The 23,338-nt window shown below is 30.4% G+C and overlaps 4 protein-coding genes across 14 annotated transcripts; 1 reads left to right on the plus strand and 3 right to left on the minus strand.

Moving 5' to 3' along the window:
* Positions 1-330: 330 nt before the first annotated feature.
* LOC122570938 (calcium permeable stress-gated cation channel 1) lies at positions 331-6,148 on the plus strand. Of its 2 annotated transcripts, none has more exons than XM_043733980.1 (12): positions 331-592; positions 931-1,057; positions 1,183-1,400; positions 1,549-1,825; positions 1,969-2,072; positions 2,157-2,349; positions 2,419-2,533; positions 2,788-2,969; positions 3,042-3,368; positions 3,466-3,741; positions 3,860-4,093; positions 4,179-6,148. In XM_043733980.1, exons 1-12 carry the CDS (start codon positions 567-569, stop codon positions 4,380-4,382), a joined length of 2,283 nt encoding a protein of 760 aa, XP_043589915.1. In that variant the 5' UTR covers positions 331-566; the 3' UTR covers positions 4,383-6,148. The 2 variants fall into 2 exon arrangements, with proteins under 2 accessions (XP_043589915.1, XP_043589914.1); XM_043733979.1 differs by having other exon boundaries at positions 335-592; positions 2,773-2,969.
* Positions 6,149-6,393: 245 nt separating this feature from the next.
* LOC122570936 (histone-lysine N-methyltransferase NSD2) lies at positions 6,394-14,340 on the minus strand. 5 transcript variants are annotated; one of them, XM_043733973.1, is made up of 14 exons: positions 13,766-14,340; positions 13,149-13,425; positions 12,429-12,829; positions 11,626-12,349; positions 11,377-11,543; positions 10,793-11,111; positions 10,391-10,613; positions 10,113-10,305; positions 9,581-10,010; positions 9,209-9,491; positions 8,733-8,953; positions 8,422-8,645; positions 7,689-7,763; positions 6,830-6,861 (listed from the first exon to the last, which is right to left on the minus strand). In XM_043733973.1, the coding sequence occupies exons 1-13, from the start codon at positions 13,979-13,981 to the stop codon at positions 7,728-7,730; spliced, it is 3,714 nt and encodes a 1,237-aa protein (XP_043589908.1). In that variant the 5' UTR covers positions 13,982-14,340; the 3' UTR covers positions 6,830-6,861; positions 7,689-7,727. The 5 variants fall into 5 exon arrangements, with proteins under 5 accessions (XP_043589907.1, XP_043589906.1, XP_043589905.1 ...); XM_043733972.1 differs by lacking the exon at positions 7,689-7,763 and having other exon boundaries at positions 6,394-6,861; positions 13,952-14,340; XM_043733971.1 differs by lacking the exon at positions 7,689-7,763 and having other exon boundaries at positions 6,394-6,861; positions 12,429-12,721.
* Positions 14,341-14,521: 181 nt separating this feature from the next.
* On the minus strand, positions 14,522-16,773 carry LOC122570939 (dynein axonemal assembly factor 3). 4 transcript variants are annotated; one of them, XM_043733984.1, is made up of 6 exons: positions 16,278-16,773; positions 16,003-16,192; positions 15,746-15,916; positions 15,489-15,671; positions 15,172-15,403; positions 14,522-15,078 (listed from the first exon to the last, which is right to left on the minus strand). In XM_043733984.1, exons 1-6 carry the CDS (start codon positions 16,522-16,524, stop codon positions 14,782-14,784), a joined length of 1,320 nt encoding a protein of 439 aa, XP_043589919.1. In that variant the 5' UTR covers positions 16,525-16,773; the 3' UTR covers positions 14,522-14,781. The 4 variants fall into 4 exon arrangements, with proteins under 4 accessions (XP_043589919.1, XP_043589918.1, XP_043589917.1 ...); XM_043733983.1 differs by having other exon boundaries at positions 15,172-15,406; XM_043733982.1 differs by having other exon boundaries at positions 16,003-16,228.
* Positions 16,774-16,912: 139 nt separating this feature from the next.
* Positions 16,913-22,333, minus strand: LOC122570937 (histone deacetylase complex subunit SAP130-A-like). Of its 3 annotated transcripts, none has more exons than XM_043733978.1 (10): positions 22,142-22,333; positions 21,404-21,716; positions 21,076-21,320; positions 19,260-19,590; positions 18,955-19,170; positions 18,439-18,868; positions 18,232-18,369; positions 17,689-18,129; positions 17,420-17,613; positions 16,913-17,312 (listed from the first exon to the last, which is right to left on the minus strand). In XM_043733978.1, the coding sequence occupies exons 2-10, from the start codon at positions 21,704-21,706 to the stop codon at positions 17,064-17,066; spliced, it is 2,547 nt and encodes an 848-aa protein (XP_043589913.1). In that variant the 5' UTR covers positions 21,707-21,716; positions 22,142-22,333; the 3' UTR covers positions 16,913-17,063. The 3 variants fall into 3 exon arrangements, with proteins under 3 accessions (XP_043589913.1, XP_043589911.1, XP_043589912.1); XM_043733976.1 differs by having other exon boundaries at positions 19,260-19,611; XM_043733977.1 differs by having other exon boundaries at positions 18,967-19,170; positions 19,260-19,611; positions 22,142-22,332.
* Between the last annotated feature and the right edge of the window lie 1,005 nt (positions 22,334-23,338).

Genomic DNA, 23,338 nt, shown 5'->3' on the forward strand with positions numbered 1-23,338 from the left:
ATAATTATTGTTTTTCAACATTACAATCATAAATATTTTAGTACATACAAATTTTGATATATAGATAAAAAAGGAGACTTAAATTGTAGCTGAAATAATACTTCAGTCAGTCAATAAGAATATATGTATAGAATATGTATAGGATTATAAACGAATAACTTTAAAAACATTAGGAAAAGAAAAAGAACGAAGTTTTATATTTAATTATGAAAAGTTTATTTTTTCTCTTTTTAATTATTTATTTAACACTTGCTGAAAATGTTTCTTATTTAAGTAGTCCAAATCAAATTTATTGATATTTGAATAATATTATAATAAAAAAAAAACACTATATCTCCACTAATTAATATAAGCCAATATGAACAAAGGAAAAACTTGATAAAGAGGAAAGTGGGAGTCAAAGTGGGAACATATTATCCATATGTAACCATTGTATTCAGATTAGGTTATGTTAACCTGTATACTTGCTGCTATTCATAACGGAATTAATACAATGTGTCAAATTGACATACATTTATTGATATGCATCTTTGTATTTATTTAATCATATATAAATATATATATCAATGAATATGGATTACCCACATTTTCAGTAAGTAGTAAAGTATAGCTCCTTATGTATTTCGATTTTATTATTGCTTCTTTGTCATTGCGTAAGTTTGTACTTTCAGTTGTTACTTGAAAGGTGTTTAACCCTTTAACATCATTGTCTATGACACAGAGATAATATGTATATATACAATACATATGCAAACAATTATTTACTATTGAATGATATAATTATTTTATTTTTGCAAATAGATTTGTATGTTCTATGTAGAAATCTCATTATGGAAAATGTATTTGTTATACATCTAATTGGATTCCCGTCTAAAATTAAACATTTACAAACAAATTTCATGTAAAAGATTATTATTGTTTAAATTACAGCTCAACTTTACGTGAAACTCCATCCTCAGAAACATGCATTCCAATCCCAAGGCACAATACAACTATAATAACAGATGTTTATGCAGGCATTCCTGAAAATTTATTGCTGAATTTTTTTGGATTTTTGGTAAAAATTGTTTTTGAAGAATTATATTGCTATAAATTACATAAGTTTTTAGATGTAGATAATATATTTTATATGTATTATATTTGTTTAATATTCTTGTTTAATATTTTGATGTATCTTGACAGTTCCTTGTTATCTTGTTTGGTCTATTACGTAAAAAAGCATGGAACTATGGACGTCTTGCATTATTAAATAAAACTGATGAACGATGGATGGAATTATTTTATGGAGATAACGAGGGTAGAGATACAGAAGCACTGTGCATAGAAACTTCTGTTAATTCTCAACTTTCACAAGTTGATAGAGGTTTCTTATCATGGATTGTTACTGCGTTCAAAGTTACGTAAGTACAATAAACATATTAATTCCTTATTTGATAATTTGCTGCATATTTATTAAATATGTAACAATTGAATAATTTAATCTAATGTTGATGTGTTAGCAAACAATTTAGTGAAACTTTAAATAATATTTTATAATTTCAATCTTAGAGATGAGGAACTATTAAAACGAGCCGGACCAGATGGTTTACTGTATATTTCATTTGAACGTCATTTGATCATCTTAACATGCTTAATGGTTATTGTATCATTATGTATTGCTTTACCAATTAACTTTCATGGTAATATGCAAGGTGATAATGCAACATTTGGTCATACAACAATATCAAACTTGGACCCAATGTCTACATGGGTTTGGGTGCATACAATTTTAATTTTATCCTACTTACCAATTGGTGGATATGTCATGAAACATTTTTTGAAGAAGGTATGTTCCATTAATTACACATAGATAAAGTTAAGTTATAAGACTATGATTAAAGCTTGAAGTTTAATCGAAATAATAATGACAAAACATGCAATGAAAATACATAAAAAATGATAAAGCTATAAAAGATACATACTATATAGGTACGAGATTCCAAGCATGGTGGTGAATTGGCAGCTAGGACATTATTAATTACAGAAATACCAAAACAACAGTGTGATGTACAAAGTCTTATTGATTATTTCAAGTATGCAAGTTATTTGTGCTTACAAACATAGTAACATTCATTATTTTATTTATTCTACTTTCCTTATATTATGGTTCTCTGTAGACAAGTATTTCCCACATTAACAGTGGAAGATGTCACATTGGCTTATGATATCAGACAGCTTTCTGCATTAAATGTAGAAAAAGATTGTGCTGAACAGGCACGTTTATACTGTGAAAACTATGCAAGGAGAAGGGAGCCATTGAAAATGTATCCATATCCATGTGGCCAAGTGATAGGTTGTTGTTGTAAAAATGTATGTAGTTTTTTCAGAAAATTATTGCAACCGTTACAGTATAAAACCTATCCATATTCTTTTATGTAGCAAGTTGATGCTCAAGAATTTTATACAAATGAAGAAATGCGATTGACTGCATTAGTCGAAGAAGAGAAGAAAGTGGCACTAAGCAGGCCTCTTGGAGTAGCTTTCGTAACTTTAGGTAAGTTACAACTTTATTATAATTTCTTATATTAGGGAGTTATTAGGAAGTATACTGTCACCAATTTACAATAATATTATGTTAAGTTTTATTTATAAGCAACTATAATAATCAATTCTAAATTATTACATGAATTATTATATAAATTATTCAAACAGTAAACATACACATTAGCAATAATTATATTAAATAATTATATAATATAATTATATAATCATAACAATAATTATAACAATAAGGTACATCTGGTGCAGCTAAGGCTATGCGGAAGTACTTATGTTCTTTGCCAAGTACGAAATGGGTTGTGGATTATGCACCTATGCCATCTGATATCTTCTGGGAAAATTTAAGTATACCAAGGCCATGTTGGTATCTGAATGCTGTTTTAATAAATTTTTCACTGGGCATTGTATTATTTTTTCTTACTACACCAGCTGTAAGTTATTTGTAGTTGAAGTAGTAATGATGAAATAGTGAAAATAAGTCGAAACATATTTTATTTTTCCAGGTAATAGTAACCGCTTTAAACAAACTACCAATCACAGGAGAAATTATGAATCTGAGTCCAATAGTTTCATCTTTTCTTCCAACTGTATTGTTAGTTAGCGTGGCTGCTTTAATGCCAGTATTAGTAGCAAGAAGTGAATCATTAGTCAGACATTGGACTAGAAGCAGCCTAAATCGAGCAGTAATGACAAAAACATTACTTCTTTTATTACTGATGGTTCTTATATTACCTAGCTTAGGTCTAACCAGTGCACAAGCGTTTTTAGAGTGGACGGTAAACGCAGCAAATGACACAGGACGATGGGACTGTGTGTTTTTACCTGATCAGGTACCTAGTACAATGAAATTAATGAAATATAATCTATTTTACGATTACGACACAAGTATAATCTATGCAAACGTGTAAAATTGTTATGTTTTTCTAGGGTGCTTTATTTGTAAATTACGTAATTACTGCAGCTTTACTTGGAAGTGGATTGGAGTTAGTCAGGTTTCCTGAACTAGCTTTATATACCTTCAGATTGTGTATAGCACGTAGTAGGGCTGAAAGAATACATGTTAGAAAGGCAGTATTATGGGAATTTCCCCTAGGTGCTCATTATGCCTGGTTACTCCTAGTCTTTACTATGACAACAGTGTATAGTTTGGCCTGCCCATTAATTACACCCTTTGGACTGTTATATCTCGTAGTGAAACATTTGGTATGATATTTGAATATTTTACGTTAGTAATATATAAAAATAATTTATGAAAATTGAATGAACTGAATTAATTATTGAAAATATGTTATGTTTATAATAATAAAATTATGTATTGTAGGTGGATAGACATAACTTATGTTTTGCCTATGGACCAAGCATAGGTGGTGGCCAATTAGCAGGTGCGGCAGCAAGTGCTACTGGAGCCGCACCGATTTTGGCACAAGCTGCACTGTTAGCTCTAGGTCTGGTAAGGAGAGGTTTATCACCATTAGCTGCGGTACAACTCAGTGGTCTTGCTGCGAGTATTTTAGGTCTTGTTACTGGTGCTACTTTATCCACATCAAAATTTAAAGTACAGTTGTATTTTTTGATATATTGAGCGCAATTGGCCTTATTGTATTTGAAAATATCTAAATAATTGAAAACAATGTTTATAGGCACAAATGCAAAAAAGAGATCTATCAGCTGGTCAGAATTTCATTGCACCCGTATTACGAAAGAAACAAACATCATTAGAAGAAACTATATCCATCGGTACGAATTCTGATCTCAGTCCACCAAGCTTAAGGAGCACTAGTGCTTCTTCAATACAAGATAGTCCGAAACTTTATCAAGACTATGGTAAAGAATCACAAGCTTGATAACTTTTGCATTACAATATTGGATATTAGCCATATAAGCGATGTATTAAAACAATTTTATGAAAGCACAGTGGTCGAATTGATTATTGAAACATTATGCCGTTGTGTCGTATCACTAAATACGACAATAATATGTTTTTGAAAAAGGAAACGAATTTATTTTTAACAAGTAGAAAAAATCTTTTAAAGTTAAAGTTATAAAACAAGTTTATAAATGTAATTTTTCACTTTAAAAGCCCATAAAAATGTTGATATGTGATCATCCGCTATAAGAAGAGAAGCATTTAGTACTGTTTCATTTGCATATAATAATTACAAACAAAGTAAACGTTAATTGTTATATTTTAGTAATAATGCAAAAAATAACGATAATAATAATAAAAATAATAATCGGTATTATTTATCTGGTTCGTTTTGTTTTCTTCTTTTAATAAGATATTTTTGATCATACACATTTTTTATAAACAATTGTTAATTATTAATAACATCTATATGTTTATAATTTTAAACTTTGTGTATGGTCATCATAGTCCAATAAAGTTTTTATAACAGTTTTAAGTATTCACTTCAGTGAAACAAAAAATGTCATGAGTATTTATACACAGAGAGATAAAAAGTACGCCAGTTATATGTTATCGCTTATATTACACTGTGTGTTACTGTGTAAGTGATGTAATATGGAATTAGAAAAGGAACGTTGCACAGAGGTCCTTTTTATCCTTGTTTGATCATGCATGCACACTGACGCCGTTTGTTAATCGGTGTTACACTTACATATATATTTACTGTACGTATATTTACGCGTGTGCATCCGTTATTACAGAATGACACAAGTGGCCTCTATGCAGCGTTCTCTTCCTATTCTTATATCGCCTTTTCAGCTCATTCATGCATTCTATATTTACATCTATATGGTATTATCAGGTATTATATTACGCTCACCCCACAAGAAATGTACTCTTTTCTTTTATTTTTCATTGATTATGTACTTATACTTATCGTTATCAAAATTTAAAAATACGTTATAAATTCGGAAATAATTGGAATTACTATTTGTATTGCAAAAAAACTGTTTTGTATCTAATAATTTTTTGTAGTTTCTTCTAACAGTGTGCTTATTTAATGTATATACAATTTAAAATACATAAAAACGCTATTAACAAAATTATATTGAATTCTCTGAATATACAATTAGAGATTTAATTGAAATTTTATAATGTATATTTTTTTCTAATATATATTATAAAATTTTAACCGAATCAAATCGAACTGAATTAAAGAGGCACAAGAATTTCAATTCAATAAGATGATTTAAACGTGTGAAATAAGTTAATTAAGAACGGTAGCGGAATTTGCGGAACATTATTGAATATACGGTAAAGATATCACAACTACTATTTTGTAATAGCAAATATCTTTGAAAATAACACATTGTGTAATACAAACTTTCAAAAATTCACAAGGCAGTGTTGATGACAGTTGTCACAATTTAACAAATATAATGACTATTTTATGGATACGATGACTTAACGGATAAATATTTAAAACTACGATGTAAAAAAGATTAAAAGAAAATTTTTAACTGATGTGTACATATATCTTACAAAATAGACATTATGGGACCTCAAAAACTTATTTACACGAACATTGAAATTATATATATAATATATATATAATTCAAAATATTGAATTAGTATATATATAATTATAGATATTTAATTGTATATCAAAACAAAATTAAGAAATATAATATGTATATGCACGAACTTTAATTCTACTTTTAATTCTATGCTATTTTACTTGTAAATTAAGAAAAGCATTCCATGTCAACCCGATTAAATGAATGCGTGTACGTATGTCGTGTATGCACGAGCGTGCGTGCATATACATATATGTATACGCATAAAGTTCATAAATGCGATGTATAGACATATATATGCAGAAAGCTCATTAATTTACGTAATGTAGGTGTATGCAGAAAAATTATCATATTAAGAATAAAAGTTCATTGTTTCGCTAGCAGAATTGGATTTTATTAAAATTTGTTATTCAGCTGATCCCTTTGACATGGAATGGGTGTCTTACAAACAATGTTTACATATAATTACAAATACTACTAACTCATATTGACGTTCACAGTTGTATCGCATTTCTTATTACATAATTTGTGATTTATCAATCGTGAAGATTTGGAACTATGCACATTAAAATATATTTCATCGTTCGATCCTAATCAATGAGGATAAATGGTTCATTCAAATAAACTGCCACCGATTATAGCCTCCAATTGACTAGATGTAAGATTACTAAATTTTTCTACCTGATCTTTTTCTCCTTTCAATCTTAAAGATAATCGGTGCAATTCTTTTCTTTTCATACTTTTCGAGCTGTATTCACAAGGCATAAAATTAGTAGACTGCGTTGCTTCTTCATCATCTTCTTTTTGAGATTCTTCACTTTCCTCACTACTCGGATGAACCTATAAATCATATTTTGTTCTATGTTTTTCATAAAAAGAAACTATGCATTTTAACAATATGCAATGTATTGGACAAAATGAATTATTCCTATGATTTTCGAAGAACAACACTACTGTTGATCAATACTTCAGAAGCATGATATTTAAATATAACTTAGAAAATTGACCTAAAGGGTAACACACTGTAAATGATCGAAAAAATCAATTTTTGATTTTTGAATTTTTTCCAATGCTTTCCTACATAATTTGACAGACGTAGCTTTTTAGTTTCTAATTTTCTTTTTATTTTTTGTTTTATTTCGTATTCACCATATGACGTACTCTAGCTATGGAAAAATTATCAATTTCGTCATAGCTAGCAAAACATTTTGAGGAATAATTTATTTATTAAAAACGAACGTGGGCGAAATTGGTTCAAAATATTCTATTATATTCCTTAGTATGTACATGTTAATCATAATAAGCAATAAATTGACTTCTTTATATTTCTTGCTTGAAAAAAAAATTAAATCTTCTAAAGATATCCCTATTCTGACTATTACAGTGTCTTCCCTCCTTAAGCTCAAAACTAGCTGCATGTCTTAAAGTGCTACAAGTAAAGTAAATGCTCACAATATAAGTTATGTGTAGTATGATGGCATTTAAATGTCTGTTACGCTCAAAAGAAATTTACTCACCAATTAATATTTTAAATTTCATAAGTAATTAAGAACAAAGATAATTGAACTACTTATTACAAGCTGTTTGTTAATTACAAGATAGTTCTTTCTTATTGTGATACAATGGATCAGAGGTCCGAAAAGATAATACCAAAAATATGCACTCACTTGAACGTATAAACTTAAACAGAACATGTTTGTTTGCTACTACTTCTCACTACTGCCAATGTCAGGGAGAGGATGCTGGGAACAGTGAAAAACAATTAAAAAAAAAAAGAAAAAAAAATAAAAAAGAACAAGAAAGGTTAATTGTTGTTAATCTTTTTCTTTCTACTTTTGGAATTATCTTACTAGTAAATGTTATATGAATAAAATAATTTGTATTTACTTGCACAAAATTCCAAAGCAAATTAACTGTGTAAGTACTTTCGACATAACTTTTTGTGTACAGATAGAGATATTAATGAAATTGAAAATAATAAGTGACATTTTTGCAAACATAAAATATTATATCTCTACAGAGAAGATTCCATAAGTACGAATTAGGGATATAGAAATATAATATACATGATATTAATTAAGATAAAAGCATTGGTAGACAAAGAATGATACGTTTTTGTCATAGGTCTATAACTGTTCGATCAGATTGGCAATGAACATTTTTCATCCCTTGAGAAAACGCATTATGCTCTACGTACAACATTTTCTTCTCATGCTTACCACCACCAATTGTCAACTATATTTGCCTACTTTTTGTTATATAAATAACACAAACGAACGAAAATTATAACAACGCTTGAAACGTAAAATATTCTTGGATGAAAGTTTCAAATGCATAAGAGAATGCTCATTTTCATCGACAATTTACAACAATGAATATATCTTTAAGACTTTACCTTACCTCTATTATGGAAACTCTTGGTGATGGTTCACGCGGTATTGATTTTTCCATTATGATCAATGGACTATTGGAACCTGTAGAAGAATGTTCTTTGTCTGTTTCAGTATCATTATCCGAATAATCTTTTTCATCTTCAGCAGATCTTTGCATATCCATACTTTCATGCAACTTACAGACAAAACCAGCTTTTTCACTGTACTCAAATAAATTCCCATCCAGATGTACTATTGATAAATGTGATTAATTTTACAGTAAATGCAGTAATACTGATAAACAATAAATTTAACAATTATATTGAAAAAATCATTTACCTTGACAAAAAGCAGCACTACAAAACGAACAATGTGCAGATGTTCTACGACGACACTCTGCACAATGATGCCAAGGACAACTGAATCTCGAATCTGTATCATCAATGATCACGCAAGATTTATGATACTTTTTATTGCATGTCTTTTGATCGCAAATGACAAACTCTGTCAATTTTTCAATTTCCTGCCCACAACTCCAACACAGTACATGCTTCCTCAACCTAATTATTTTATAGTTATTATTACAATTATTACACATTATTTGTATATTAAAATAATGAATTATTAGGAGAAAAATGATTTATCCGAGATATTAGATAAGAATATAATATTAGAGATACAAAAAAATAAAAAATACTGATCTGTTTCTTCTAGACATATCTGCTGTATACGATAGTGCAAAACTATACAATATTCCACTATTTGCGTTAGACAAATTAGTATACAATATGTGCATTTTATGTGTCATCATTTACCTTTTTTGACGTTTCATTTTATCGATTTTATCAAATTTTTTCTGTTGAATTCCTGTTGTTGAAGGTGTAGTTACTTGTGGTTTCTGTACTTTTAAACCTATAAAACCACTACAATTTGGCGCACCACAGAGACAGGGCTTTCGAGTTTCTCCATCACAAGCTAAATTATAATTGAAGGTCAATTCTTCGCCGCGCTCGATATCGCATAATGCAAACAGACCTATACGCGTATCTCCATTAACTGTCCATTTTTGCGTTTCGCAATTTGGTGAACACGAATGATCTACCACGTTTCAAGAATAGGATTTTGAAATAAATGACGATTTATTTATTTTTGGTCTTCACTTATTAAGAAATAAGAAAAATACTTACTCATAAACCGACTTAAATTGCCTTTTGGTTCAGCGTCGATCATTCTATTATTATCTATAGTTAAAAAATAAAAATTCTCGTTCTTTAATTCCTTCTTCCTATGTAGTCTTCGTTTGTATTCAGCTTCATCTATAACTTCACCTACATATTCTATAACAAATTGACCAGCTTTAATATGTTCTAAACTTCTAAGACCCCAACCACGTCCTATGGTATGAAATGGTTCCATAGCTGGATATTGTCTTTGTACAAATGCTTGATTTTTACATTTGGCACCAGCTGGGCAAATACCAGGGCTACATTCAACTAATAATATTCGATTAAGACAATCTGTGCCTGGAGCACATGGATTTTCCCATTCTGCATCACAATCGCACGCAACGATGCTTTCAACCTCTGCTGGCTTTACGTTGCCAACCGGTTTATTCATCTAGAAATAGATATAAGTCATAGATTTATACATTATATCTGATAGTATTCATGCACTAGCGTTTACATACGCACAAAGTACGCCTGCGTACACATGAAATACCTTTAATTTGACATAATGTGGAGGTTTCAATCCTCTTGGTCCATGGTCTTTAGCTGCAGCTCTTTCGATCTTTAAACGCTGATGAATCTCATTGGCTTCTTCTAATGCTTTACGATAAGTATCATCCCTATTTTTTTTCCCAATTGGTGGTTTTATGTTTGCATCACCATCTTGATAAAGAAAAGCGCGTCCTCTATAAATAAAAAGACAACTACCGTTGTTAAATATCTTTCTTCATATTTAATCTAATTTAAACAATAATTAAGTATATTACTTACCTATGAATCCAATGATAATTATTTGATCCTAAAAACATTACGCAAAATTTACCAGGACTGTGAGGTATAGCTTCTATATTTTCAGGAATTTCATGAGGATAACAAATACGAGATGGCCACCAACGGTAATTACCAAGTTTAACCCATACAACTTCTCCATACAGAGGCAATCTGCCTGTTTCACAATCTTCACAAATAAATGCACCATCCGGAGCATCAATACCTAAAATTATCATTAAATATAAAATCCATTTATTATATCTCAATTATTCTTTTAACTATTTTCACTATCTCACTCTACTAATATCAATATTTACATACAATAATTATATACATATTTGCGACTTGCTATCAATAATATTACTATTCTATAACTATTGTATTCACTTTAAAAATAGTTACCTAAACATTCCAAATGAAATGACGTTGGACATGTATCGCAACAGATAAGACTTCCACCTCTTGTACATAAAAAGCACCATGCCGCGTTTACTGGAGGTTGTGGAGCTTGGTAATGCTTCGGACAAACTATTTGGCTGCCGGTTAAAATTACCGAACCAGCAGGTAAACAAGACGTAGATGTATGGTAGGATGAAGGACAACGAACGCATCGTGCTAGTTTCTCGTTTGGAGCTCTCGAATGACTATCTTGAGGGTTGTCTGAACTGCATGTATGACATACATGATATGGGCAAGTTAAGCGGCCTCCTTGCCAATGAGACTAATGAGAAAATAAAATAAGTAATATATTTATAAGTAATATATAATAACGTTACATATGATGTTAAATATCTATTATTGAACATTATACTATCATTACAGTGGATGCGTATTCTGATGAATGAAACTTCTGAAGACGAGAGAAAAATATATATATATATATATATATATATATATATATATACATACTTATATATTTGATTACTGTGTCATACTGAGTTTGTCAGTACGACATTTCGTCAGAACACGCATCCACTATAATCTACCTGTGGCCACGATTTCAAACAAGACGAATGATAATGTTTTCCACAAGCTAACACAGAACATCTTATTCTATCTCCTTCTCTTTCGTTACATATAAAGCAAGCAGGTGCTACACCTGATAAGCAATCGATACATTTAAAGAACTCGTCCTCTTGCTCTTCTGATTTACCTGAAATTAAGAATAATATTCAGTTTGAGTAAATGTTAACATCATGCAAAATATCAAAGGTGTAATTGATAATTCGCTGTACCATTATTCTCATCATTATCAGTATTGCTTTGTTTAATCTCATTTATATCATCGAGAATTTTATCATCCATTACATTCTCATCAACAGAATGCTCCGGACTAGATTCTCCTGGTTTTACACAAGAAAGGTGAAAATATGAATAACAAGGACCTTTACACCTAGTTAACTTCCCAGTTTTTTCACATATTTGACAAACTTTCTCTTGCTTTGTTCCTTTAAAAAGATTATAAGGTCTATTTCTTTTCGTTTCTGAAACACTTATCTCTTCCTTTTCAACTTTAATTCTTGACCTTTTATTATCTTTAACACTTCCATTCATTTCTAATAATAAGTCGTCTTCGTTGTTTAATGAATTTTCTTTTGTATGAGCACTAGTAGTGTCTGATGTTACATATGATCGATATTTTTTGCGAAAAGAAGAATTCATATTATCCCAAGTCTTTTTTAAATATTTCCTAATATCGTGTTCCGACGCATCCGGATATTCGTCTTCTAACATATCTCGATTCCGTTCGTAATAAACTTCAAAGACACCATCTACATCCTCTTCAGTACGAAATTCAACCTTTTGCACGAGAGAGATTTCGTCATTGGAATCTCTTTGACTTAAAGGAGATAACGGAGGAGTATCTGAATTAAGTTTCGAATGATTTTTACCATTCTCAATGTATTTAAGCATTTTTTGTTTAGTTCCATCTGTTTTCTCTTTATCTACTTCATATACCTGCGGAATTATTCAATATAAATATTTGTGAAACTATAATATTAATAATATGTAATTGTTCCATTTCACATATGCATACATTATCTTGCCTAACACGTTTAAAATCAGGACCATTTGAATCACTTGAGTTTTTTCTTTTATTAGCTTTATCCTTTTCCTCTGATATTTTAGATGACTTATTTCTTATACTTTTTTCCTTCGGTTTAAAAACATGTGCTCTATCATCATTACTCATTGATTCAACTTCCATAGCTTCTTCGATCGCACTTTCCCATTTTGACTTTATACCAGGCTTAACAATAAATGCTGCAGCATATTTAGCATCTCTCTTCTTTACTTCTGCAGTTATTGATTCTGATAATTTTTTAAAGTCTGCAAGATTTGTAAATGGAATCATAGAGTTTGATGAAACCCAACTGTGACGTCCTTTATCGCCAAAGTATTGGACATGTATCATTAGCGTTTGTGATCTGGCAGTAGCTGGTCAAACAAATATACGTATATACATATATATATATATATATAAATATATTTCATGTGAATTGTACCAGTTACCATAAAATTGCTACATTTAAAATACTAACAAAGACGATTTAAAGAAAAAACATTTTTTTGTAGGTAACTTGTTACAAATAATACATAGATGCTTTTTTAAAAATGATAATGCTCAATATTTAATCAAAGATTATATTCAAATGATAGAGAAGAACATAAAATAGAACAAAATACTATTGAGCAAAACATATGTTTATGAGCAATCTCTCTAATTATTCTAATAAATTTGTGAACAAAAACTTACCTTTTAATCTATGATATACCATTAGAACTGGATCAAGTGTTATAACACAAGGCCAAAAAGGAAAATTACCAACTCTGGCCCATGCTAATTGACCTAATATCCAATTACACTGTATAGGAGAATCAACCAATTTTGGAGTAGTATCCTCCATAATACTTAAACTAGTAGAAGAATCACTTGTATCATCCATATCGTTAACTGTATTATTTTCATCTGTACTATCGTTACTACTATCTGGTGAATTTTGATATTTACGATTCCTTGGCATTTTAGAATTCTACAAGTTACATATATTAATGTTATATCATATGCTACTAAACACATATATACATATTTCTATTAATATATTTGATTAAAAGAAATATGATGGCAATTGAAAAAGAAGACAATTAATGTACATAACTATATAAGATTATAAATATGCATACATTTATTTATTATATGGTAATAATTAAACAATTATTGTTTATTATACCATATAATAAATAAATACACATACGAATAAGAATTATACAGTAAAACATTAATGAAAGCTACATATAGTACCATAGTTTGTTAAGAATAGTATTGATCTTTAATCAGAAAGATTGTAATTGATCTTAAGAGGCATAACATGCCTTTGAGGAAGTGGCAACCTCATTCTTAGGAGACTTGGGTTTTATTGTTCTGCCATACCGACTTCTACCAGGTGAAGTTTTACTAAAATTGATACTGAAGTCCTTTGGGTCATTTTTAAAGTTACTGCAGGTTGTTCCCAAATTTCTGTCCAATTCGTCAAATCTTGATTCAATTGTTATGCCCACCTTGCTATTTACTCTGTTGATAGTATTCATTGTTTTCCAACTAATTTAGCATCTTCGTCTATCGAAGGAGACAGTAATTCGGTGACATGAAACCTCATATACCTCTTCAGCGTTTTACACAATATAAACTTTAGAACTTGTGTATAAAGGGCTCATGTACAGAAAACAATTTTCATTATTGCTGAAAATAGCTGCGATGGCCGATTTTCAAGCGGTACCTTATTTCTTAGAGAAACGACACTTATTTTTTATCAGTCCACAGAAATCAACGCATATTATGCGCAAACTTTTAAAAAAATTTATTGGATGTTCCATAAACAATTTCTTATCTTAATGTTAACAAATTGTAACTGAATCCTGCGGGTCTCTAAATAGGGACAGACGCGTTTCCCGCGATTTTAGGTGATTCTCATAACCATGTTTAGTTTAATTTTTCACTATACGTAACGTTTGGTGATTTTTCTTTTATGGGTTACTTCAGTTTCCAATTTTGTAAAGGCTCATATCAACTTATACATACGTATACTTGTATCGTTGTATGTTACGTTTCACGTTACTTGTTACGGACCTAATAATGGATATTTTGTTAATGCTCTATGAAGTACTGATTAAATCATACATTTATATCTATATTTTAAATTAGAAACTAAGTGAAAATTTGTTATTAAATTAAATCGTAATTGCATCTGTAAATATGTATGTATATACGCATACATATATTTACATATGTGCATTTAACTTCATTGAAAACTTCAAACAAATTATATTAAAGAAGTTCTATTTTAATTGATTTCGGATACCGGGAGAAAAAGTAACGTAACTTCAATTGTTTATTTGGAAAATCCAGCAATATAATGTTCATTAGAATTTATATCATTAATTTCATGTAATCCATTATGGTGCATCATGCTTTTTAATTCGTTTACAAAATTTTGTAAATTTTCATTTCGTACGTCTACCAGGAATTTTGGTAGTTCCACCAACATGATTCCTTTTTTTTTTAGTAATGGTACAAGATTAGGTAATTGTTTCACCATGTTATGAGCCATCCAAATGAAATCAAATCTATCAATATATGCCATTTTATGTTTAGAAGTTGATAAAAATGTAATAGGATGGAAGATTATCTGAAAGTATAATGCAGATTGTTGAATTTATTAATTTTGCACAGTATTTTATGGTTCGTAAATAAGTAATAATTTTATAATTCTCTATGATACTTTATGATTTTTGACATTTATCCAAGATATATCATTCCACTTATATTTATTTTTCTCTTTTTCCCATGATTCCTGTTCCATTTCTTTATTTGGTATTTCAATTACTAATGTGCCATTTAGGATAGAAGAATCTCTATGCGATGCAATAAGTTCTTGGCATATTGATCCTCCAGTTCTAATTTCATACATATGCTTCATAATTTCTCTCTCAGCTATATCAGTTGCTCTATACCTGCTATAATTATTGTGTTGTATTACTTTCAATATGGTAATATCAATAGTATCACAACAAAATACAAATTTAGAATGCAGCTTACATATTATCATCCCTTTTCTCCTGTAAAGCCCAAGTGAAGAAAGGACCATTTGTAATGTCTCCTAAGTAAGTATAATGTACAAACCCAGGACCATATTGTATAATATTGTTTAACAATGTTGGATTACTTCTAACAGGTTCACCTTCTAACCAAGTGAATGCAATTCCATTATTTCTCCAAAATCTAATATTAAGATAGGAAATAAATTATAAAGGTATGCTGATATGACAAAATTTTCCAATAGTTAATAAACATACCTATATTCCTGCAATGTTAGGTTTGAAATACCTCTAGATTTTAAAATCATATGATAATCCCAATCAAAAACGCCTTCCCGATAATCATATCTTGTTTTTAATGATTTTCTAACTCTTTGATCCCAATACTCCACAATAGGAACATTGTCACATGCTGCATGTGCCCAGAATCTTATAAAATATGTACATGCAATTAACAATGGAAACTTATAAAATATGAAGAAAAATCAGTTTTAAAGTTCCTTATTTAAACTCACTTAAAAATTGCTTGCAATTGATCTCTATCCTTATGCTTGAACTGTTCCAAGCTTAACCAAGGACAATCAATTGTATTCGTTGGTATATTTGACAACTGATTGCATGATTTTATCAAATATTTAGCTGTTGCAGGCCTTATTAATGTATTTCCAAATATCTCTAAATAATAGCGAGTTGCCTCTTGCAATCCTTTGGTATTTGTATTAAAACAAACAAAATTTTTTACTATTAGCAAAACAATTACTCTGTATATTTTGAGACTAAATATACGTACCCAAATTTGTTTCTAAACAAGTACTTAATAAGAGAATAGATCTAGCAACTTGTTCCAATGTTGATTCGACTACATTATATATAACAATGCGATCATTGTACAAATAAGATGATGCTAATGTTTTCAAGATATGTCTTGCATCATTAGCACCTACAATTAATATCTCGAGATATTCACTTGGATAATTGGTTTCATGTTTATTAATTTCGAATTGTATGTCTAATGCTGGACTATATCCCCACCACATGTTTAATATAATAATCTTTAAATTATTAAAGCCATTAAAAACAGCTGAATACCGATATTATCGTTGGTAAGTAAAGACTTTAGGATAGATTATTTCCATGGTAACATCTATACATTCATATATGTTTACATATAAGTTTTTACCATATGGCAAAATAGTTTAATGGTATATTTCATATTTCATGAAGTATTTATTTATTCGATTCTTTGTAACTATATATTTGAGTTGTTGTATCAAGATATTTGTTAAGAATAAATGTGTACCTATGTAGGAATATACGCACGCCCGAATATACCTATATATAAAACAAAATAAAGGAATAATATGTACGTATTATATTAAAGTTGAAAGTTATAAATTTATATAATGAAAAATTATAAGCAGTTAATAATAGTCCTCTTATAGACTTATAAAACCATTTATTTTGTTCCTATAATATATAGATTCTGTGATACAGATAAAAATAACGTCCTCTTAAATCTTGCTCACGCAAGAATTTCTTATGAACATATTTACGTTAACTCGATCTGGACAATAACTCATTTATCTCGTTTTTTTTGAGCCCGTTTATTGCCACACCGTTGTAAGATATCTGTAATAGGTCCTTTATGTTGAAATATAGCAATAAGCTGCGTGCGTGCTTCGGTCATTCCTTCGCTAATTAAGCTACTACGTTGCATATTTCCTTTAATTAATTCATTTACACGTTCAAGACCATCATCTTGTCTATTCCTGACATTTTGCTGTGATTCAAGCATGGTTAACGTTGTTTTCAGTTTTTCATGTACCTATACAAATTTCGGTTTATGATATTACTGTTTAAACGTTATTATTTACATAAAATATATATTTTATTACCATAAATAAATATTAACATAATCTACTATAAACTTACTTGTTTCTCAAGATCAGCAATATCTTCCATTTGTGCTGTAAGATGATATACTTTCCAACCATTTAATTTCTGTAATACATGTTTCTGTTGGGCTATTTCTGCAACAGTAGGTCGTCTTTCTTCACGAGGTCTAACCTCGCTTGGTCTTCTATAATGATGAAGTCTACTGCCGCATCTATTTTTCCATGAAGGCCCTGTAAAACCAAAAATAATTATCTTCTTTTAACATATATTCATAGTGATTTTCGCTGGGCATTCCTTCCACAAACCTAATAAACTAGGAGTAGGCCGTGTTCGTATTGCAACTGTTGGTTGTTGTGTAGGAGATTTAATAACATCACATTGCGTGTTTGAAGTTTGTCTCTTTTCTGATAATTTTTCTTTCGATTCTTCTTTAAACTCTTTTTTCATCCTTTCTTCTGTAATAAACTGCATTTCTTCTTCAGTACACCTTGATTCCGTTAATTCTACTCCGGTAAGTTGTTGCTTTCGAGGCTTTTTTCTGGGAGACATTTCTACTGTTGGATTTATGGTAATCCTGGATTGTTCAGGTTCCTCATCAAGTCCAGGTGATGACGTTGCTGAAACTGTAGTAGATCCTGAACTTTGACAACCTCCACCATCTTGATCTCCTCTCGGCGAACACGGTGGGCTGGATGTTGTAACAGGAGGTAAAGATGCCAGTACAGGAACTAAATTCTTAGCCGCACCTAAAAATTCGGAACCATTTCATCAATTTTTTTATCAAAAACAAGAATACGAAATGAAAAAACATCACATATATAACATTATTTAACTTATTTTGTTCATACCTTTGATAGGTGAATTGTCATGATCTCTCTTTCGAAGTATACTTGGTCTTGGAGATGCATTTGTTTTAGTGTGAGGTTCATCGTACCCAGGTTCGACGAGTAACCTTACTGGAGTTTGGCGGTATTGGGTATATGTTCCTGCACAATATTATTCAATAAATATTGCTTTGAAAACATTAAAACACATCAACAGACAATGAAAATTACCTGCGGGTTCAAAAGAATAGTAAGTTGCAGTATGTGGCGGATGCAAATATTGCCCTTGAGCCGTTTGAGAAGGCGTTGAATTTGAGTTATTATTTGCATTACTGGCGGAAGAAACCCGAAATCCAGATTGTTGATTGGGTTTGATTTGCACAGTTTGTCCAATGCTTTGTGTCTGTACTGTTTTAGCAGGTGCTGATGTAACTCTTGCTGATGCTAAAGGTAAAGGATGCAAAGACATTCCAGTAATTCTAGCAACAGTAGTCGATGTAGGCTGTGATATTCTTGTTGTATTTGATGTACTTGCTGTTGTAGCAATTACACGTGATACTGTGTTAAGGCCTGACAAAGAAGTTACTGTTTGAACAACACGTGGTATTGTTTGTGACTGTGATTGTGGCTGCTGTTGCTGTTGCTGCTGCTGTTGTTGCACCTATTATATAATCAATGCTGATTAATATCCAAAGCACTAATAAAATATATCTTACATCATATGTGATATGTGTAATGTGTAAATACCTTTGCACTTACTTGTTGAGAAGGAATTACAATTCTACTAACAGTTCCAGTTGATGGAGTAGCAACAGTATTAATTGATAATTGCCTTCCAACTGTTGGCTGAACAGACACTGAAGCTGAAGCAGTTACTCTATTTGTAGCTCCAACTACAGGTGCTGATACAGCTATACGATTTACAATACCTGTGGTACTTAGAGGTCTATTTGACTGATTAGGCTATGATATGAATACAAAATGAACATTATTTATTTTACCAATATTATTTTACAACTTCACTTTATTGATTACAATGAGTAATAACTTACTTGAATAGTTTGAGCCGAAGGTCTGCTGGGTTGTGTAGTTTGTGATATATTTGATATTTGAGGAGCAGCTGGTCTGCTTTGCGTAACCGGCAATCTTGTAATACTATTGTTCGCTTGAAGAACTGGTGCTATTAATCTGGACGGAGTACCAGAAACTCCAGTGACCATTGTGGCTTGTACAGATCTTCCTTGGCCTGAAGGTGTAATTAAACGAGGCTGTTGACTGGCATACACTGTTGATGGTGGTCTTGAAATTCGGCTAACTGGAGGTATGGGATGCCTTTGTGGTTGCGCATATACCACTGATGTTGTTTTAGGTTGCCACTGAGAACTTGAAATAGCTGTATTTATTCTAGGAAATGCAAAAGATGGTATGGATTTTTGTATTATTTCATGGTATAATGGTTATCGGTTTAATATTTTACTAAATACTTAAAGTAAACTCTATTTACCTGTTATACTTACCCTGAAATATTTAATGTTTAGTTATATAATTAAAGGATATAAATTTTTATAACATAAATTTCCGGTTGTCCGAAAAGTTCATTTCGATTTTTAAGGAAAATTCAAAGGTGGCAATAAATTTCGATATACATTTATTGAATGATATAGGTGCCATTTCATTTCACAACTTCTCTCCATCTTTCACGCAACTTGCATATTTCAACCTTTCAGAATCTCTCAAGTTTTTCGATTTCTTATGTCAACCAAAGGATTAAAGCTTTTGCCATTAACACGTTGACGCCGGCGCCGATATTCAGGGTTTTCTCTGTGAGGCGGCGCCGAATCCATGCCGCCTCACGGGACCGACACTTGTGACCCACCGATGGTGCACGCCGGCGTCAACATGTTAAGGGAATTTTGTAATGACCTAAATAGATAAAAATTTGAGGGTGGAATGTCTGGTGAATACGGTAGGTGGAGCAGCACGTCCCAACTAAGCTTCAACAGCTTTGTGGAGCAGTCAAAGGTATACGAGGCCGTGCATTGTCATGATAAAACACGACGCCCTTCCGATTCGCTACTTCTGGACGTTTTTGTTCAATTGCCGTCTTTAATTCGTCTAATTAGTTTCCCAAATTTATCGTTTGGCTCTTTGGTAGAAGTTCATAATACAGTATTCATTTTCAGTTCAACTAGACACAGAGCTAGATGAAGACCGGCTTTTGGGATGGCTAAAGATTTATTTCAATTTCCTCAAGATCTTTTCCACTCAACATTATTATAAATAATACATTTTTCATTCCCCATCATCAAAAATGATGTCTCCTTCTTGCGTTTATACAGCGAGTCGCAAATGGAAATGTGATTCATCAGATTTTTCTCTGTTAAATTCTGGATATTGATGTTTTTAACATTTCTGCTAATTCATGTGTTATATAGCGTGGATTATCCTTGATCAATGATTTGATCTAATCTTCATCAGTGGCGGAAGGCCCACCCGGACGTTCTTGATCTTTAAGGTTGAAATCCACTTCCACAATTTTTTCAGCTATAGCACCGTCACCATAAACAGCACATATCTTGCTTGCTGCTTGTGTGGTATTTTTGAAGATAAGATTTTTGGTAAAGAAAAGCATCAAATGCCTATAATGCACTTTGTTTCCTTCCATATTTAAGAGCTTATAAAATTAATAAAAATTAATGTATCCTAACCGAACTTTTTTCTAAAGATGCCCGTAATATCACTTTTTAGGATATGTACACATGTTATTTGTTTTTAATCTTTCTGATATATTTAGACCTGTCCTAATACCACCTGCCAAAAATCGACACGAACTTTCTGAACAACCTTTACATATATATGCATATATACCCTGATCTTGTGGTAGGTATAGCTTGTCCTGTATTTGCTCTAACAATCGGGGTAGCCACTGTCGATCTTGGGGCGGAAATATTGGCAACTGCAGCTGGCCCTCGTGGTACATGATAAGTTGCTGGCATATTTGTAACCTGTTGTGTCTGTTGTAATAGCTGCTGAGCCTGTGGTTGATTTTGACGTTCCACTGTATTTATCATACCTGGAGGAATTAACCTTACCGAGGAGCCCACTGAGCAGATCTACAAAACCATGATCAATGATATCTATTAAGATTTTAAAACAAAATAATGTATTTAAATGTAAATAAAAAGTTTTTTTCTACCGTTGTTGTTATCTTGTTTGTTTCTGAAGTTGAAGTGGTACAGCAGGGAACTACAGGTTTCATTACAGGTAATTTTGAGTTTGTATCCATTGACATTGATTTTCCTATAAGACTAGTAGATGTACCACCAGCTGATCCCACTATAGTCTGTGTTGACTGAATATTTTGTATGTTACTTTGAACAACACTTTGCACATTTTGTATATTTTGCATAGTAGTTAAATTCTGCGCTATGCTTTGTACAGTTGTCTCTGGTAGATGTTTATCACCGCCACTCTCGACTGAACTTAATGTTGTGTTCATAACTATATCTCTAAAAATTATTTTTATATATATATATATACATATACATACATGTAAAAACAGAATAAAATCCATTTTACACATAAAAATTAGTCTCTAAATTTTATATTTTATTTATTATCCTTTATTATAGGTTTTTTTCATTTTCTGAACTTTATAGAAATTAAAAATTATTATACATAAAATAGTCAATACTGTAGGAGAATGTCAAGTTTTTTAAATACATTTGAAGGTTATCTACTTTTCTAATAATTTAACAGCAATAATAAAGATAATATATATAAAACAATGTTATAATGAGTATGGCATTAAAATATACAATAATGTTGAGTATTGTAAAAAATGAATGTACTTTTTTAGTACATACAGTTCTTTGAAACTGACAGTAAGCAACATTTTTTGGGAGGGAATATATAATGATAAAAGTACGCATACCTTTATAAAAACATAACGCAGTAAGATCATTACCGATTTATTTAAACGTACACATATAACATTCTTAAAATTCTTCCGTTTCATTGATGCTTTTCAAAAAAAAACATTTTACACTCCAAACAGCAGTTTTCTTATCACTACAGAAGTTTATAGCGCCTAGTGTAAGCACAAACAGTAAGCACAATACAGTGCAGGTAGATTGTTATTAGCCAAATAAATGTTCTATGCATTTACTATATCCTTCACTTGATAGGAATATTTCATTTAATCAAACAATTTTAAATGGAAATAAATATATAACTATGAAAATTTGAATAAATAGTAGAATATAGTAATTTAAAGGATATTATTTATATCAAAATATAATATATTGTAAATACATTTACTATAAAAACAGTGAATAATATCTCCATAAAGAAAATCACTATTAAAAATAGTTAGTGATTTTTATTCTGAATGTAAAGTTGGTTAAATTACGGTAACAATAAAATAAATAGTGCTCACTGTTTATTGAAGACATTTCTTTTTCATTTGAATATTTATTTAATTTTTTTTTTATATTATAACCATAATAAACTAAATTGTTCAATAAATTAAACTAACTTTCACTCTCTTCCTATTTCTCTCGTCTGTAATTGAATAAAAGAATACGAGTATATTTTTTCATACACATTATGTAAGAACTTCTTTCATTTGCAGTTTTAAATTATTATTCACGTAACTATGCGAAAATTCAAAACAGATATTAATAGATTAATTCAAAATAATTAAACATGTGTATAATTTTATTTTTCACAACAAATGATTATTATTTCTTAACAGAAGCTATAAAATATTCTTTTATATGTTTTATGTTTTATAAACTAATATTACACATAAAGTAATCTATTGAAAAATAAATTGGCAGAAAAAACTTTAATTCATATTTGTTCATGTTGAAACTACTTGTTATCTTTAAGAGCGAATTTGAAAAATTTCTATGTTTATACATGTATATATAAAATGTTTAATGATTTTCAAATTAAATATATGTACATATATATTTGAAAAAATGTAGCAAAGTTACTGTGTTACTCGCATCTTAGCTGATGATAACCATATTAAACCTGCAATATTACGAAACATTTTTAAAGAAAATAGATCACTAGCAGGTTATATAGTGAAAACCGTGGTGAAAACACACGCGTCTTCTGAAGC

This window comes from Bombus pyrosoma, linkage group LG9 (genome assembly GCF_014825855.1).
Source record: "Bombus pyrosoma isolate SC7728 linkage group LG9, ASM1482585v1, whole genome shotgun sequence".
Taxonomy (NCBI): domain Eukaryota; kingdom Metazoa; phylum Arthropoda; class Insecta; order Hymenoptera; family Apidae; genus Bombus; species Bombus pyrosoma.